The sequence below is a fragment of the Colias croceus genome, chromosome 1 (genome assembly GCF_905220415.1).
Source record: "Colias croceus chromosome 1, ilColCroc2.1".
Taxonomy (NCBI): Eukaryota; Metazoa; Arthropoda; class Insecta; order Lepidoptera; family Pieridae; genus Colias; species Colias croceus.
In genome coordinates, this window is record NC_059537.1 from 8,264,286 (window position 1) to 8,283,204 (window position 18,919).

Here is an 18,919-nt window from a genome sequence, read left to right on the forward strand (position 1 = left end):
AATAAAATAAAATAAAATAAAAAGCCTTTATTGTTGATCTTAATTTAAATTACAAAACTTTTCTAAGTATGCCTCAGAACTAATTACTCCTAAATATTTACTAACTAATTATACTTTATAAACTATATTTATTTTTAAGTGATTTTAGTTCGGCAAACGGTAGTTATTCCTCTACTTGTCTTCCGACAAAGGCCTCCTCTAAAGATCGCCATTCTGTTCTGTCCCTAGCCTTTCGAGTCCACGTTGGACCTGCTATTTTCCGAATACCATCTTCCCACCTTGTAATTTGTCTTCCTCTGTTCCTTTTGCAGTCTATCGGGTACCATTCTGTTATTTGTCTAGTCCATTTTTCCTTCTTCTCTCTTATCATATGGCCTGTCCATTTCCACTTTAGTTGTTTGTATGTTATATATGCATTTTTGAATTTAGTTTTACTTTTAATATCTTTTAGTTTTTCTCGATCTTTTCTCTTAACCCCTATTGTACTTCGCTCAATTCCATTTTGACAAACTTTTATTTTGTTAGCCAGTTGTTCTGTCAATGCCCAAGTTTGGCACCCGTATAGCAAACATGGTAAAATACACATATTAAATACCTTTCTTTTTTCTTTCATTGGCATGTCTTTGTTCTTCATAACTTCGCTTAGTGACCAGTATCTTTTCCAGGTGTTAGCTATTCTTCTTTCTATTTCCTTTTTCATGCAGTCTTCGGTAGATATAAGTTGTCCTAAGTAAACATACTCATGTACATATTCTATTCCCACTCCGTCTAATGTTATGGTATCATTTTGTGTAGAATTTGACATAATTTTAGTTTTCATTAAATTCATCGTAAGGCCTGCCTTTGCACTTTCGTCAGCTAATTGTTGCAGCATTGATTGTAATGTCTTTGGGCTTTCCGAGAAAATAATTATGTCATCTGCAAAACGTAAGTGGCTCAGGTATTCGCCGTTAATATTTAATCCTAGATTCTTCCAATCCAATTTCCTAAATATTGTTTCTAAGACTGCTGAGAATAATTTAGGAGAGATAGGGTCTCCTTGGCGTACGCCTCTTCTAATGGGAAATTCTTGGCCAATAGTTTCAAGCTTAACTTGCGCTGTGCTCTTGGTGTATACGTTTTGTAGAATTCGTAAGTATTTTGGTTGTACGCCCTGCGTTTTTAGTGCCATCCATATAAACTCGTGTTCTAACGTGTCAAATGCTTTATTAAAATCAACAAACCCTAGATAGTAAGTCTTGTTATATTCTTTATATCTAAGAGTGTGAATGTGGTCTATAGTGGAAAAATTTCGACGAAAACCAGCCTGCTCTTTCGGCTGATTTTCTTCAAGGGTGTTTGTAATTCTTGATAATATGATTTTTGAAAATACCTTATAAATATTCGACATTAAGCTAATGGGCCTGTAATTTGATATATCTCCTTTATCACCCTTTTTGTGTAGTAGTATAATGGTTGATTTTGTCCAATCGACTACAAGTTAAAAAGAGACTATTTTTTTAATTTCTATAGATATGGCAGTATGAGTTTTAAATTATGTTGACATACACTCACCGGCACGGAATCTTGGCCACTTACAAATTTGCCGATAAAAAAAGTTTGAAGTGTTTTTCACGATTTTTTTGTATGCAGATATGTTAACATATTATTTGTTTAATTTTATGGTAAGAATTCATTAAGTTTAAGAATATTCTTTTACCACTTTTTAAGAGTTACTCGAAATTTGTGATTTGTGCGGTTAAGCCGAAGTTACGAATTGTTCGTTTTAAACTTTTTTCGATATCGTTTATGCCGTTTTAAGATATTGTTATTGTTGTACTGTAGTCAATGATCATAACAAACAATAAAAAATGCCGTTAACATCTGAACAACCTGCTCAGGCCATCACAATGTTAGACCAATGACTGCCGCAACATAAAGTACCTAATGTACAGTACATACCACGTTCAGCGATGCACTGTGCATGGAGAAGATACCAGGAGACTGGCAGCTACACGTGCAGACCAGAAAATGAAGGCGTGAGGTGCACATCAGCTCGAGAAGACCCGTTTACTGTTCAAGAGATACTCAGAAATGGCTTTCTGACAGTTTTGGAGATACGCCAACGGCTCTAAAACACCAGGATAATAAATGTGAGTGAGCAATCGGTGAGAAGACTAATGAAGAAAGTTAATTTGAAGGTTTGCAGACCAGCACGCCATCCAGAACTCCTCAGACATCACAGAGAAGCACGTCTTTTTTTTGCACGAGAACATGAAAACTGGACCCACGGCCAGTGCGCTCGTGATGTGTTCACAGATGACTGCTAAGGCACTTTACGAGCTTCTGATAGCCAAGAGTCAGTATAGAGGAGACGAGAGGAGAGGTTTTCACCCATCACCACACTCAAACTGCGATTTTTCATAGAGGGTCAATAATGGTATGGAGAGGTATAAGTTCCGATGCTCGCACGGAGTTAGTTATCGTAGATAATGGCTTAAATTTGATCAGGTACATTGAGGAAATTCTCCAGGAACATGTTCAGCCCTATTACAGGTTTATCACTGAAGAAAATTTGCTACTAATACACTGTAACGCACGTCCGCGTGTCGTACGACGCGTATAAGAGTACCTTCAAGAGGTTATTATTGAAAAATTGGAGTGTCCAGCTCGTAGCCCGGATCTTAATCCAATAGAACACATCTGGGACATGCTTAAAAGAAACATTAAGTTCGATTCTAACCCAGCACCAATGTTAGATGAGCTTAGAAATACAGCTGGGGCCGTTTGGTACACTATAGCTCAAGTTGGCATCAAAAATGTCTTCTAGAGTATGCTAGACTGGATGCAAACAGTGTTTAAAGCAAGAGAAGGAAACACCCTATATTAAAAGGTTCAATTTTTTTTATGGAAACGTTCTTTCTAATTTTTGTGCATTTTTTAAGAAATCATTTAAATTTCACAGGAAAAGCGTAAATTCTTCGTTTAATTCATATCTACGCGGTAGTACTTCTTATAAACTTCCAATTATTACTAAAAGTTAGTAAAAACATTAAAGTAACTAGTTTTGATTAATTTTTTATTGAATTTTGTATTAGAAAATAAATAGTGTTATTTTACGCAAAAATTTGCAGTGGCCAAGATTCCGTGCCGGTGAGTGTATTTTCTATCAAAATGATAGCTACAAATAGTACCTATTAGGAGTCCAGTCTGTTTAAAGATCGCATCTATTTTTTACGCAATCTAGAAGAGCACGAAAATATAAAAAAAGGAAACCTTAAAAAAATCTTGTTTAAATTTATGTGCATAATTACGTAAATATTAGGGAAGAAAAAGACAGATATTATAATTATTGTATTTTTATCGATACGTGGCGTCTCCACTTTGTCAAGCACTAAGCCTGTCAAACTATTTTCTTTTTCTTCCTAAAACAAAAAGGTAGAGGTTCTCGTATAATAATAATTTTAATTTATTTTTGCATATTTTGTGTTTTTTAATTTAATTTAATTTATCGTTTTAAAAATAATTTAGTAGTTATACCTACATACAAGTATTGTAAATTCTGGTTTAAAATAATTATCTATACATATAATAAAATCGTAGGAAAGTCAAAACTGTACATTGAATATTTTTTTAAAAGAATACCTGGGCCGTGATCTATAATCGATATAGAAGCCAAAAACATAGTTTTTAGAATTTTTGTCTGTTTGTCTGTTTGTCTGTTTGTCTGTATGTTTGTCCGAGCTAATCTCGAAAAGTACTGCATAGATTGACTTCAAATTTTGCATGAATATTACTAACAGGTCGGGTGAGGCTATAGGCTACATATTATCAAGCTATCATCTACGGGGGAGGAGCTGTGAACCTTTATTTTTCTTACGTATTCCGTGTATTACGACAGCGTACAATCTAAAGACTCATGTTTAAATGTTGGTTTCGAGTAAGCCATGCTATTATCTAGCTTTACAAAATAAAAACTATGTCATTTACGTAATTTGGGCAGAGAAACAGTTTAATGAATTTAGTAGTATAAAAGACAAATTAGAAACAGCGCCATCTATTAAATGTTATAAAAATCAAATCAATTTACACGTTAACTATTGGAAATTAATAATCAAATGACGTATATATAAATGTTGTTTGACAATATCTAGATTGACACTATAAAAATTATGCCATTTGAGTAATAGACTACAAGCCCGCATAGGAAAAAAATATGGGTCAAATGAACCACCAGGGGACATATCTAGAACGATAGAAGACCATAAAATAATAAGATTCATCACTATGCCGTCACTTGTAAGCTGTCCAACTGAGTGCAGATGAGAATTGAAAAGTACAGGTAGACTCGGTAAATTTTGGTCATTTGACCATGTACGGCATTCTTAACCATCGATAGATCCATTAAAAATAATAAGAAACCGCTCAGTGCCGTACAAAAATGGTGGTCCACAAAGTCGGAATTTTTATTTAATTTCCGAGAGTTACCGGGGGTAAATTTGGTCATTTGACCATGTACGGCATCTGTGTCATACTATGCCTATACTGCTTTTAATCCATTATTCCGCAACGCCGTACAAAAATCATGGGGACAAGGGGAAAAAATCGAGAGTTGTAATCCCCTCTCTTTCCCCACTCCAGGGGGTCATTTGACACAACACGAAATAAATTTATTTTTAAAGTATTTTATGCATAGATAATATTTTTTCATGTGCCGTACATTTTCGTTGGTTCAAAGGGGAAAAATCTGAAAAAGAAAAAAATCCATATAACGAAATGTTTGCTTTATATTTTGATAATAAAATATAAATATACATTAATATTAAGAAGCTCGAGGTGGTTAATTATCACCTTGGAAAGTCGGAGTCAGGTGGAATGGACTCCGTTAAATTGATGAACTAATAAAGAAGCTATATGAACGAAAAGATGTGAATTATATGCAATCAGCCCATGAATACAGGTAAAGTCACAAGCAAATGCTAGTAATATATACATATTCAAAATGTACAAGTAAAGCGCTTTCAAATGATACCAAACACGGCATATTTATCTTAACTTTATTTTTTTACTCTGTATGTTTTGTCCGCTAGAGGGCGCCACATTAGATTTTGTGAAACCCCATATAGCCTTTAGCTAGCTGGTCGCTGGTTATCCAGTGAACAATTCAGACGCTTCTAATGATATGTCATTTGTCGAATTCTGATAAGTAGTTTAGAAGTTACGAGGGAATAGATGAACATACATACATGACCTGTCAAAATCATAACCCTCCTTTTGCTTTGCCGTAGTTGGGTAAAAATATGTTAATGCCGTACTGTATCAAATGGCCATAAAGCACCCTTAAAATTGTAGCTTTCGTCGCTTTCATCAGCCTAAAAGAAGTGGTCTGCACAAAAATGTACGGCATCGTTTTTTCCTAATTTATCTATGTTAATACTATTTAAAACAACGAATAAAGTGTAGAAAACTATTATATTTCATTAATCTACGATGTTTAAACTTTTACAAAATTTCTGTTTTTGCATTTCTCTATAACTTTTTTTAGAACGGTTTCTTTTGAACGGCAATACTATACAACAATTATTGAATTTTACAATATCATGTTAAAAAAAAAGTTCCCGTACAGGGTCAAATGACCTTACAGCTCTTTATATCAAGAATTCGATGAAATTAAGATGATTATTGGTATACATTTAAAAGAACAATTATTTTTTGACGGCATTGCTTTTAATAGTACTTTTGAGTGCTAGATAATGTTTTGGAACCGAAGCCGTACTTAGTCAAATGACCCCCTGGAGTGGGGAAAGAGAGGGGATTGCAACTCTCGATTTTTTCCCCTTGTCCCCATGATTTTTGTACGGCGTTGCGGAATAATGGATTAAAAGCAGTATAGGCATAGTATGACACAGATGCCGTACATGGTCAAATGACCAAATTTACCCCCGGTAACTCTCGGAAATTAAATAAAAATTCCGACTTTGTGGACCACCATTTTTGTACGGCACTGAGCGGTTTCTTATTATTTTTAATGGATCTATCGATGGTTAAGAATGCCGTACATGGTCAAATGACCAAAATTTACCGAGTCTACCTGTACTTTTCAATTCTCATCTGCACTCAGTTGGACAGCTTACAAGTGACGGCATAGTGATGAATCTTTTTATTTTATGGTCTTCTATCGTTCTAGATATGTCCCCTGGTGGTTCATTTGACCCATATTTTTTTCCTATGCGGGCTTGTAGTCTATAACTTGGGAAGAGAAACATAGCTTAAAGAATGTAAGTTGTATAATGTTAATTTTGTAACAGCGCCATCTATGAGATTTCGTAAAAATCAAATCAATTTACATGTTAACACTACTGAACACAATGTTAAAAATTAATAATTTAAATATAATTATGAAAATAATAAACTACATTTTTTTTAAAGTGAGGGTACTTATATGTTTATTATTTTAAGTAAAAATAGACACCATTATCTACAGTTAATCTAATGATTGTGTTCCAAAGAGTATAATAATATATTGTTGTGTTCATTAGTTACAATTTTTAAAATCTTCGTGTTTTATAAATTTACTAGCTTACCGCCCGCGGCTTCGTCCGCTTTGTCTAAAACCTAATAAATTATGTACTAAAACCTTCCTCTTGAATCAGTCTATCTATTAAAAAAAACCGCATCAAAATCTGTTGCGAAGTTTTAAAGATTTAAGCATACAAAGGGACATAGGGACATAGGGACACAGAAAGCGACTTTTTTATACTATGTAGTGATATTTATAAAGCGATTGAATGCCATAAAACCAAAAATATCAAATGCAATCTTCGTGTTTTGTGAATTTTCACCATCATGCGTTCCCACAAAAGGTAAGTTGTTACTTACAGGTATTTATTGAAATGAAATGAAATGAATGATTCTTTTATTATTTTGAGGTGCATTGGGAACAGAAGTTTTTGATAAATTTTTATTTGTAAGTAGCTTTTTTTATAGATTTACAGTTAACTTCTGATTTTTTTATTCAATGCTAATAAAATTATATCGCCTTTGGAAGACGATTTCTGCTGATATTTTTACTACACCACTTGAAAATTGATGATTTGATGATAAAGACAGTAGCAGCGAGGATTAAGTGGAAATTAGTAATCATCCGCTTCGTCAATTTTTGACTGAAGTTAATGTCCAACGTCCAATGGTTCAATCATTGGAAGTATCTCGGGAAATTTTAGAGGATATTTTTCAGGAAGGAGGGGCAGCCAACCACATATCAAACTACTACGTTTTAGTACCGAAAAAAATGTTATTGCCAAATGAAACGTAAATTTTGCACTCACAACTTTACAAGTAATGTTTTTATTTTGACTTTGCGGTTATCTGATTATAATATTTATCGTTATGGCTATCGACGTACCGACCGTACTGGGATCAGAGTAGGTACATGATATACAGTTCATCATCCAGGATTGCTTAGAGCATTTTCACACTGAAAAAGATATTTTCTTTGAATCGTAGTTGCTTCATTTATTTATTTTTAATCATTTTACATAATATGTTTTATATTTTATAAATATATCATTTTCATTATTTAAGTAGATAAAATAAATTATGTAACGGTTTTATAAGAAAACACATTATATTTGTTAGGCGACCGCGACGGTGATTTCTTCCAGGCAAAAGAAATCATCTTCAGGATGGAATCATCCTGGATCATCTTCAGAATCATCTTATGAATCATCTTCAGAATCATCTTCTGAATCATCTTCAGGATGGATTATGGAATCATCATCATGGATCCAGATGGGGGTCAAGTGACGCGGGCCACGTACCACAAACATGCTTAGTTTGTGGTATCGAGCGCGAAAGATAGTCATCGTGTTTTTAGTAAAGTTACTATGTAAACTAACGTAATTTAATACTTAGGTACATATTCTATAATGGTGTGCTCAAACTGTTAATCTACATTTAATTTAGATTATTATTTGATACTAAGTAATGTAGAATTTAAACCACATTCATGTTTTCTTCAGATTTTAAGATTTTCTTATCAGAGTGTTCAATTTTAATGTAGTTAAATTTTATAAGAGACAATAATTAAGAAAATTTTAAAATAAAGTGTCACGTATTTTTTTTAAACAACGAATGACGAAAAACGACCTAATCGCGGACGAAGTCGCGGGCAACAGCTAGTTGAATATATGTATAATACAAATATCAAGCATTATAAATAATTTAGGTACATTAATGATTAAATAGCCTTCGGCGTCCATAACAAAACTAGATTTCGAAATATAGCACTGATAAAAACGTATTTACTTTTACAAGCTGTATTAATTCGGATTGTTTCTTCTTGTAAATTCATATTTAGGCTACACCATTTTTGTATTTTAACGGGTTTTAATCTCCAAATTACCACAAAATCAACTGTGAAAAAAAGCAAACAGAAATATACAGGCCGAATTGATCTTCTCCTTTATTTTTCAAGTCGGTTAAATATGAAAAAGTAACAGCCCTATAGCTATACGTCATAATTTCATGGGGGGGGGGACACGTTGACACGTTAGAACACGAGTTTCCTAACAGCTGTATGTATATATCTGTCAACTGTGTTTGATGTAAATGCAATAGAATAGAAACAGGAAAGCTAATGCGTGCACGAAAAGTAAATAGGCAGAGATGAAATTTCAGTATAAAAGAAGTTTATTTTTGAAGACAAATATAATTAAACACCTAGACTGAAGTTAAAATAAAATTTAAATGACTCAAAAGAAAACAAAAAAAAAAAAAGTAAAAAAAGTGTTAACGTTAATTGGCAAGAAGTCAACACTACTAGAAGCTGGCAAGAAACATGATGATTACCTTGTAGGTAAAATCTGATTGCCTATACTCCATTGACAAGATCCTTGCTTTTAAACAACTGATGATAATTAATTATTCTAATTTTTATCCGTCTCTATAAATTTGTAAACATACATCGTTGTATTACTATTCGTTATTCTCGCGGGAATCTATCCGTTGAAAGATTGTGATCCATAACTACTGCTTCCAAATTAACAAATTTTTTAAGTTTGGGAAAAGAAAGTTCTATATATAATTCATAATTCCGATATATTCTTATTTTACTAATGCGTTAAATTGCAAGCAACTGTTATGGTCTATGGAGTTATGGGCCACTTAGATTATAATTTAACAATTTCACAACCTTACAGCGACATCCATAGCCTCAAGCGCGGATCCAGGGGGGGGGGGGTCACGGGGTCATGACCCCCCCCTGGGCTAGGTCCAAGACCTAAGTGGACCACTAATTTAATTTTTTAAATTTACAAATTGTAGTGTAAGTGTAATGGTAAAGTTGTAGGTAATTAATTTTTTTACTACAATTTTTGCTGTTACACTTTTCACACAAAACCTCAATATCGAAATATCCCAGTTCGTGGATAAGACATAAAATAGCAATTTTTTTTAATTAACAATAGAAAATTACGACAAAAATCGGCCAAGTGCGAGTCGGACTCGCGCACCGAGGGCTCCGAGCAAACCTATTTGACATGGTTAGTGGAGTGGGGAAAGAGAGGGGATTACAACTCTCGATTTTTTCCCCTTGTCCCCATGATTTTTGTACGGCGTTGCGGAATAATGGATTAAAAGCAGTATAGGCATAGTATGACACAGATGCCGTACATGGTCAAATGACCAAATTTACCCCCGGTAACTCTCGGAAATTAAATAAAAATTCCGACTTTGTGGACCACCATTTTTGTACGGCACTGAGCGGTTTCTTATTATTTTTAATGGATCTATCGATGGTTAAGAATGCCGTACAAAAATATATGACCAAAATTTACCGAGTCTACCTGTACTTTTCAATTCTCATCTGCACTCAGTTGGACAGCTTACAAGTGACGGCATAGTGATGAATCTTATTATTTTATGCTCTTCTATCGTTCTAGATATGTCCCCTGGTGGTTCATTTGACCCATATTTTTTTCCTATGCGGGCTTGTAGTCTATGTGGCTCTATTTGCTTTTTCTTCAGATTGCGTTGACATAGAATTTGAATTAAATAAAAGATTTAAGTTATTATAGACCTGAGTTCTGATGTGAATATCAATTTAATACATGTTCATGCGTAAAGGGATTGTAATTTTAAAAATATTTAAAAAATATATTTTTATTTAATTTAATTAAATAATTAGGGTTTTTGCAGTTATTCCTACATCTGTGCTATAAGACGATACTTTTTACTCAATTTCAAGACTCTGTGTTTACGGGACAGGGTGCTCCCTGCAGGTTGATTCCCTTGCTAAAGTCGTAATCCTACGGTCTACGGTCCCGTGATGCTGTGAAAAATTCAAACGTTTAAGCCAACGCAATCAAAAGATGCAGCTGTAAATGCTGAAATTTTTCGCAAAATTGGATACTCCCTAGGAAATCAAAACCTACAGGGTAGTTCCAGAGTACACAGACTCATGAAATGTAGTACAATCTTATAACGCAGACTAGCTTACCGCCCGCGGCTTCGCCCGCTTTGTCTAAAACCTTATATACTATTCCTCTTGAATCACTCTATCTTTAAAAAAAACCGCATAAAAATTCGTTGCGTAGTTTTAAAGATTTAATCATACAAAATGACATAGGCACAGAGAATATACTACGATATTAAAAAAAATTTAAACTTACAACCCTGCTCATGAACGCTTACATGTATGAAATTGATATTCATGCCAAAAACTCAAGTCTATGATACCTTTAAGCTATAATAAAATCAAACTTATATGTCTACGAATCAGAAAATACAGCCGTAAATGCCGAGAAATTTCGCAAATTTTGACATTCGCAAGGGAATCAAAACTAGGTACTTTCGTAAACTCAGAGTCTTGAAATTCGGTACAAAGCAACATCTTATACTTAGTACAGATACAGGAATAATTGCAAAAAATATTTTTTTTTAATTACATCATATAAAGAAATATAATATTATCTTGAACAATTTTCAAGTTTGTCTGCCTGTCAAGACCCTTTTTCTCAGGAACGCGTGGAGGTGTCAATCTGAAATTTATACCGAATACTCAAATCTACGGTTCCTTGAAGCTGTGAAAAAATCAAACTTATAGCCAACGCAATCAAAAGATACAGTCGTTTATGCTGAAAATTATCGCAAAATTTCGACATTATCGCAAGGGAATCAAAACCTACACGGTGGAGTGACTACATCCGCAGGGTTGCTGGCCACAATTGGCGGTAAAGGGCCGTCGATCGGGCTCAGTGGCGTGCATTGGAAGAGGCCTTTGTCCAGCAGTGGACGAACAAAGGCTGTTAATGTTGATGATGATGATGAATCAAAACCTATATTGTACACCTCACAGAGTCTTGAAATTTGGTTAAAAGCAGTGTCAGCACAGAATATGGAGGAAAAATTGCTAAAACATACATTTCATGCTTATCAAATTTCTCAAGTGTCGCCAGGAATAAAAACCTACAGGGTACTTCCCGTGAACACAGAATCTTGATATTTTGTAGAAAGTTACGTCCACAGAACAGTAAAAACACTGTTCTGTCTTATAGCACAGATAAAAGAAAAATTGCAAAAAGCATGAATTTAAAATTAAAAATGTTTGTACGGAACTCTTGGTTCGCGAATCCGACTCGCACTTGACCGTTTATCATACTACATATCACCACGTACTATTGACCACGACTATGTGACCCCCCCCTGGCACTAAAGCTGGATCCGCCCTTGCATAGCCTTAATTAAAAATCATGATATTTATAATTTTACTTATTTACTCTATAAATTATAGAATTTAGGATTCTTATAACCGTAAGAGCCCAAAAAGCCTCGTATATGGAATCAATTTTCTAGCCTTGTCGATTTCTACATGGATAAGCTTTTATCTTTAATTTTATCTGCAAAGACAGCTTTATTCTAGAACTGAAATTGAACCGATTTTCACCATCGTAAATTCCTCATTTTATTCACCGGTACATCTCCATTGCGAGATTTAGATTTTTAGATTTATGCCTTTATGAGTAATCTTCCTATACAAGTGTATGAATATTACATACTAGCTTCCGCCCGCGACTCCGTCCGCGCGGATGTCGGTCTTCGCGTGGATGGTTTATTTATCCATTTTGAGTACCTCTGACAATAATATCTTATAAATATCTATTGGACCCAATTCCCAAATACGGCTAGGCCTATAATAATACGCAACGTGTGTTCGCGGTTCTACGGAACAACGTCTATGGATAAAACTGAAAAATTAAGATTACTTTTTTTCTACGTATTTTTCCAGGATAAAAAGTATCCTATTTTACGCCCAGGATAATAAGGTATAATTATACCAAGTTTCATCGAAATCGAACCGCTAGTTTTCACGTGATGCCTTCACATACAGACAGACAGACAGACAGACAGACAGACAGACAGACAGACAGACAGACAGACAGACAGACAGACAAAAATTTTTTTAATCACATATTTGGGTTTGGTATCGATCCAGTAACACCCCCTGCTATTTATTTTTTCAATATTTTCAATGTACAGAATTGACCCTTCTACAGATTTATTATATGTATAGATTATAATATTCTGGCACCTGTGAGTCGCCCACATGCGCGGCGTAACGCGTTACTCAGATCATACGCGCTAAGATATAGTTAGTAGTTACTAGTTGTGTTCGTCGGAGCTTTGGCTCCGGATGCTGTCGCGAACGACTGTTAGCTTTTTCGATCGCAACTGCGAAAGCGGTGTTTGTATCAAAATGTTTACTACATGTGCGCTTCTGTTTTGTTTTTTGGATTTTGGTAAGATTTATCTTTTATGATTTTTGTTAAACGATACAAAATATTGAACACATTTTAAATTGTTATTTAAATATGATATGTTTCATATTATTAAACAAAGCTATTGTTTCACACAAAAAATATTCCTCTTTCCTAAAACAGTGAATATCCGAAATAAAATCATAGATTTATCAATAATGCGGCTGACAATATTTGCGTTGTTTCAATTCGGCTTTTTCTAAATTTTATTTCATTGTTTACATTCTCGGGAGAAAATTAAAACTCCCCCTAATAATATAATGTAATAGCGGTGCAGGTATACCAACACCATTACAAGATCCGGTGTTAAAAAATACAAACCTATAAATAAAGACATGTTCATAAATTTTATAATTAAATTAAATTTAACTTTTGTTTTGACTCTCACTCTCTTTAATTGTAATCTTAATCCTTCCTCAATGTTGACTAATATTATTACATTACGAAAGTACGTTTTTTTAGTTTATATTTGTATTTGCGACGCAATGAAGCGATTTTATGGTAAGATTTTTGTGGCTGATGATAGATAGTAAGGAGCCTGGAGGCTAAACATTCGGGGTTTAGCGGGGAAAGATCTCGTTCCTAATTCCCTGTCGCGGGTAACGTGGGAAACCGGAAAAGTCTTCAGCACAGAAGCATGATTGAGAACTATGTATGAGATTGCAATTTTTTTTTTAATTATTGACTTCACATTGTTCACAACAATCACCACTGCACAATCCAATGAAAAACAACACTATGAAATCAGCCAAGCCAGCAATCAACAGCCAGAAAGTTTGACGTCAATCCTCATAAGAAATCCATCATATAAAGATCTACGGTGGAAACACAAAGTCACGTTGATCACGATAATGTTATCACAATAGTAGTATAGTATTATATTGTTTGTGATAATACTATAAAACATGTCTTTGCTTTTTGCATTACAATTTACACATCTAATACTCACCAACTTTGCATAGGCGCACAGGCACATACCTAAGTACATAACCATCTATTTCATTGAAACATACGTACCAAATTTAATCAACAGAAAATAAGGTACACTCCATATAAGATTTTAGATTGTTAAATAGTGTCCAATAAAATTGTTTTGTATTAACCTGAGTTTTTGTCGTCATTGAATATACCTACCTACTTCTTGTATTTGCGTACCATAAAAACTGTAAATAAAACAAATCTCGACACGATATAGCAAATCATAATTTGTAACAAAAAATACTTCAATGTAAATAGTAAGTACTTATGATAACTCGAATCATCATTATTTTAAACCGATGACATCACAATACTAAACGCTATTATTAATTGTTATGCGTTATGCAGGCTCTATGTTACTTCAACTATGATTTTAGAAAATGATATGGTAATGAGTGCATTTACATTCCCATTTATTGCACGTGTAAATACCACTATCCAATAGAACATAATATATATAGATATATATATACAACGCCAATATTTTTTATAAAACAGCATTAAATAATATAGGTATACGCTATGATTTGAGAAGATACATCTTTTGGACAACGTCGGTCAAAATATTAAGCTCACGCGTAAAAAAGGTGATAAACCTTTCCTTAAAACGATCATAAACTCAATTTTCTATCTCCAGACATATATTTCAGAAAGCATTACCCATTTAGATCTAGAAAACTTATAAAAAATTTACGAGCAAGTATAGAAAATGGCACAAATTTTTAAATAATATCTGGACTGACCTTATCTGCTTATTTCGCTTCCGCTTTTTTAATAGTTTATGTTTAGTTGCTTTTTCTTCACACCCAATAACTTACTGTTTTATTATAGTCGAGCCATTCTTCGTGAAAAATAAGAAGATAAAATTGCGCGGGAAATGTACTGAAGATAAATTTATGTGCAAATATAATAGATATAAAATAAATATAGGTATATACTAGTAATTCTTTATCATCATCACTGTCGTATTCAGACATTATTATTTTAATTATGAATGTGTATTGTTTATATCAAATACATACGGAATATTGTATGGAATGAATTGCAGGAACCATGTAAAATTATCGGAATTAGTTAAAATCCCAACGTTCTAAGAGCTAATAACAAGAAATATTTTTTGTGACAAACAATCGAATACTTAATAATAATCATAGAAAATCGTAACTAGCTAACGTAGTGGTTTCCGTGTCTACATCTTAGGAAGCAAAACTTATAAATAATAGGTATCTACTTATTATAATATTTGTGAAAGACCTTGATCTGCACAACTACTTTTAAAAATATACATATTCAAAATAGTATTAAAACGTAATATTTCGACGATTGTACCTACACATGTCACCTTGAAATAAGCTCTTCATTCTTCAATATTCATTCCCATCGCATCGGTTTATATATATGCTGAACAATTTCATTATAATATCAATACTAATCTGCAAAATATCTAATCTACCTGAAACATGGATAAAATAATTCTATATCCTGAAGTGAACAACTCGATTTCTTTCTAAATATTATAATGCTCTATATAATATAATTCATGATTGATTGAACCTTGATTCAACATACAAAACTTTAAATGCTACCTATGCAATGCACGAAAAGCTGGCAGAAATAGTGATTTATTTATTTATTTTATTACTAAGGATAGCCAACGATTGTTAACTCTTAGGTTTTATAGACAAACAAAGAAAGTACAATTTAACATAATAGGTATCAAGTGCAACAATCAATAATTATAGGCTAACATTGGGCTAACACCTCATGCTTTTAAAAACGGTTAGGTATAATGTTAACTAAACTAACCTAATTCATTTTCTTCACTAGGTACGCACTTACAGATAATATTGTAACTATTTACAATATATTATAATAACTATATCATTAAGAATTTCCTGGTACAATTAGGTGTGAATTAATTCCCTCATATCCATGTGTTTTAGATAACAATCTGAAGTGCGCAAGGTTTTGAAAACATGTTTAAAATTGGCTTTCAATGCAAAATCAACACTGCAAATGGATTCAGTGACACAACGATAATTTTAGTTGCGTACCGATTATAATACAACAATTTCTTTGCCTGGCAAATTGCGTCTGCTGACCAATAATTGCGGTTATTGAAAGAAGTCATAATTTAAGTCTATTAATTCTGTTTAGGTCTATTAAACATTAGACATTTAACTATTGTTATTAACATAAAGTCAATTTGTTTCAGGCACTGTTAGAGCTCATCAAATGGACGTAGATTTAAACAGGTTCGTCAGTATGAATGTAACAAAACAGCTAGGCATTTGTTACGCATATAAAACAAACACCTACGTACTTTGTTAAAATACAATTACGTTTCCTGCTTGTATTCCAAATGTTGTGCATTCCAAAGATAATTGTAAACCGATCTACTTTTGCGTATACACTATACACTAAACGCAATTCGATGCATTTGTAATGCGTTTATGCTATTTTACTGACATCAGAATCCATTTATCTATCGATATTAATAACGGCACTCTACCGTAATCCAAATGGATGCGAATATATTACAAGTAGACTTGTTTGTTTGCATATTATGTATATTCAAGTTGTGACACCTAAAAGTTACCCTTGTTTGGTAGTTGCAAATTAATGTACCTAAACTTATAAATTAGATTCAGTGTTTACCATTAATTTTATCGCAATGGCTCTATCAGTCGCCTTTAAAATAATGGTTAGGTAAGCGCAGTATGCTTTCGAAGCATATTCTTTAGAAGTTGTATGCTTTCTACATAAAAAAATTATAGAAAAGTTCATTTATAAAATGTAATTTATTACATTGCAGAATACATCAATTACCTAATGAGCTATCGCCAATTTATACTTCAATAAATAATAATCACAGTCGCAGATCTATAATCAATAATGAGGATGACATCTTTGACTATAAAAATTATTACAATAACAATTGGCAGAGGGTACGGCCACCAATGCATATTTTGCAAACTATAAAATCAGAAAATGGACAACCAAAGGAAGATCCTAAGCTCTTTTATCAGTCTGAATCATACTTACGGGAAATTAAAGGTCGCAACACAAATAACGAAGTAGCCTCCATATATCCAGGAAGAGAAGTTATTAGAGCAGATGAAGAATATGCACGACCTATACGTATGAAAAAAATGACGAAAAGTTTTTCCGCTGATCGAGGTAGATTTTTATTTACTACCTACTGTTTTTAATGTGGTCTTTGTATAATGCTCACGATAACTCTTCACAATTTATTGGTGTTTCAGCTTTCGAAATGTCTTAAAATTACACTTTTTTAAGTGATTTTTCCTTTATAATTAATATAGATTGACCAATCAATGCTACGATTGCATAGATTTTTGTTCAAAGATTATGCGTGAAGGTGTAGGATGGGTGATAAATATTTTTTTACAGATTACTGTGTGAAATGCCCACATGATAGAACACTAATAGCAAAGCCTGGATCAGATCGTGTTGTGTTACAAAGGCCCCGCCTTTCTTCCTGCACAGGAAGAATCGTACCAAGACAAATTCGTTTTGTTCATATGTATGGACCTAATTTTGGAAGTCTGCTGCACAAAGGTTCTCACATTGTTGTGGGCAAAATTATGCTGAACAACAAAGTAAGTATTTTTATCTTCATTTTTACACTATTAAACATAGTTAGTAATATAATAACATTACTACATTTAATTTCAGGTGCTTCAACTTTGCAAGATACAGGTACACGTCATTTTACAAACGTGTCCCGCCCCAAGGGATTTAATTACTCGTTGTGATAACACCCTATGCAACTTTACGTGTCGAGATCCAAAGTCTGAGCTGCAAGGATCGAATTCGCTTGTTTGTGGTGAAGATCTAACGTGGCAGGGAAATCTACCGACATGCAGAGGTAAACAAAAAGGGTTATTTTATTAACGTTCGATAAAATATCACTTTCACCACTATTCATAATTATTTCAATTTCAATTGCAAATTGATTTCCCTTCTGTTTGAAAAAAAATTGGTTGTCTGTAAAGTCGGTTTACTGACGATAGTTGAACGCGACAACGTCCGATTGTGCTTCTTTGTCGCTCGTTCCGCGCTCTCGCTTGCACTTCAAACCTAACGGAACGCCTCAGAGCGAGGTAGGTAACGCCGCATGAGTCATGTTTTTTCGTGCGTGCAGCCGGCTCTATCGAAATATAGACGTTGTCACGTCAAAAAAGCATTGCAATTTGCAATCGTGTCTTTATAATTATTATATCGTATGCTTTTTTTTTCAATGCATCGTATTATGACAAGAATGCTTTGTTATAGCACGTAGCTGGTGTATGCCGCAAATGCCTCCAGAAAATGGAAGAGTAAGTTGTAAAGGGTCTACTGTAAATGAAGGCGCTGGTTTGTTGGAAGGATCTAAATGTAAAATACGATGTGCTCTTGGTTGGCGTGCCCCTCGCAACTCGATAACTGTCTGTCGTCGCGGAAAATGGACCCATCAATTATATTGCCAACCGAAACGAACCAAAAGATAATGAAAAAACGTGTAATAACAACATGTATACTTATGTAATAAAAGTATTTGCATTTTTATTAAGATTTTTATATTTTTGTGTCATTTATAATCACTAGATACTTTTTTCGTAAATAATATTCAGGAATTAAACCTAGGTATAATTACTAAACTTCTTAAGTTTCAATTGCCTCCAGGCTTGGGTTTAATAGATTTGAATAGGATTTATAGAAAATACTGTAAAATAACTTAAGGCTTTCCATCAGTTAATTATTATATCAGCCATGGTATAGTGGTGGTCCGTGGTGTGTAGGTACTACGTGAAGTGTAAAATAAATAAGTAAAATTATCTGCACATATTTATTTATGTATTTCAATGCATCCCTTTGTTTCAACAAGGCCCTTATTTCTTCTAAACAAATGTTTTAAGTCAAGGTAGCCGACCAGTTCTCATCACAGAGCAGCCCTCCATGGGACTTATTTCGTGGCATCTTCTTTAGTTCCCAATTTCACCACGCGCCAAACGATTATTGTAGGCAACTTGAAACATTGTTGTAGGTACTTGTTGCGATTCCCAAAAACGAAGCGTTTATCCAATTTATGTTTATTTACTTAGCTAGAGCAAGTGATGATTACCAGCATTACACATGCCCCA

The 18,919-nt window shown here is 33.6% G+C and overlaps 1 protein-coding gene across 1 annotated transcript; it reads left to right on the plus strand.

The window, feature by feature from the left end:
- Window positions 1-12,606: 12,606 nt before the first annotated feature.
- On the plus strand, window positions 12,607-18,344 carry LOC123690944. Its single transcript, XM_045635107.1, has 6 exons — window positions 12,607-12,776; window positions 15,988-16,027; window positions 16,588-16,952; window positions 17,187-17,395; window positions 17,472-17,664; window positions 18,072-18,344. The coding sequence occupies exons 1-6, from the start codon at window positions 12,671-12,673 to the stop codon at window positions 18,284-18,286; spliced, it is 1,128 nt and encodes a 375-aa protein (XP_045491063.1). The 5' UTR covers window positions 12,607-12,670; the 3' UTR covers window positions 18,287-18,344.
- Window positions 18,345-18,919: the final 575 nt, after the last annotated feature.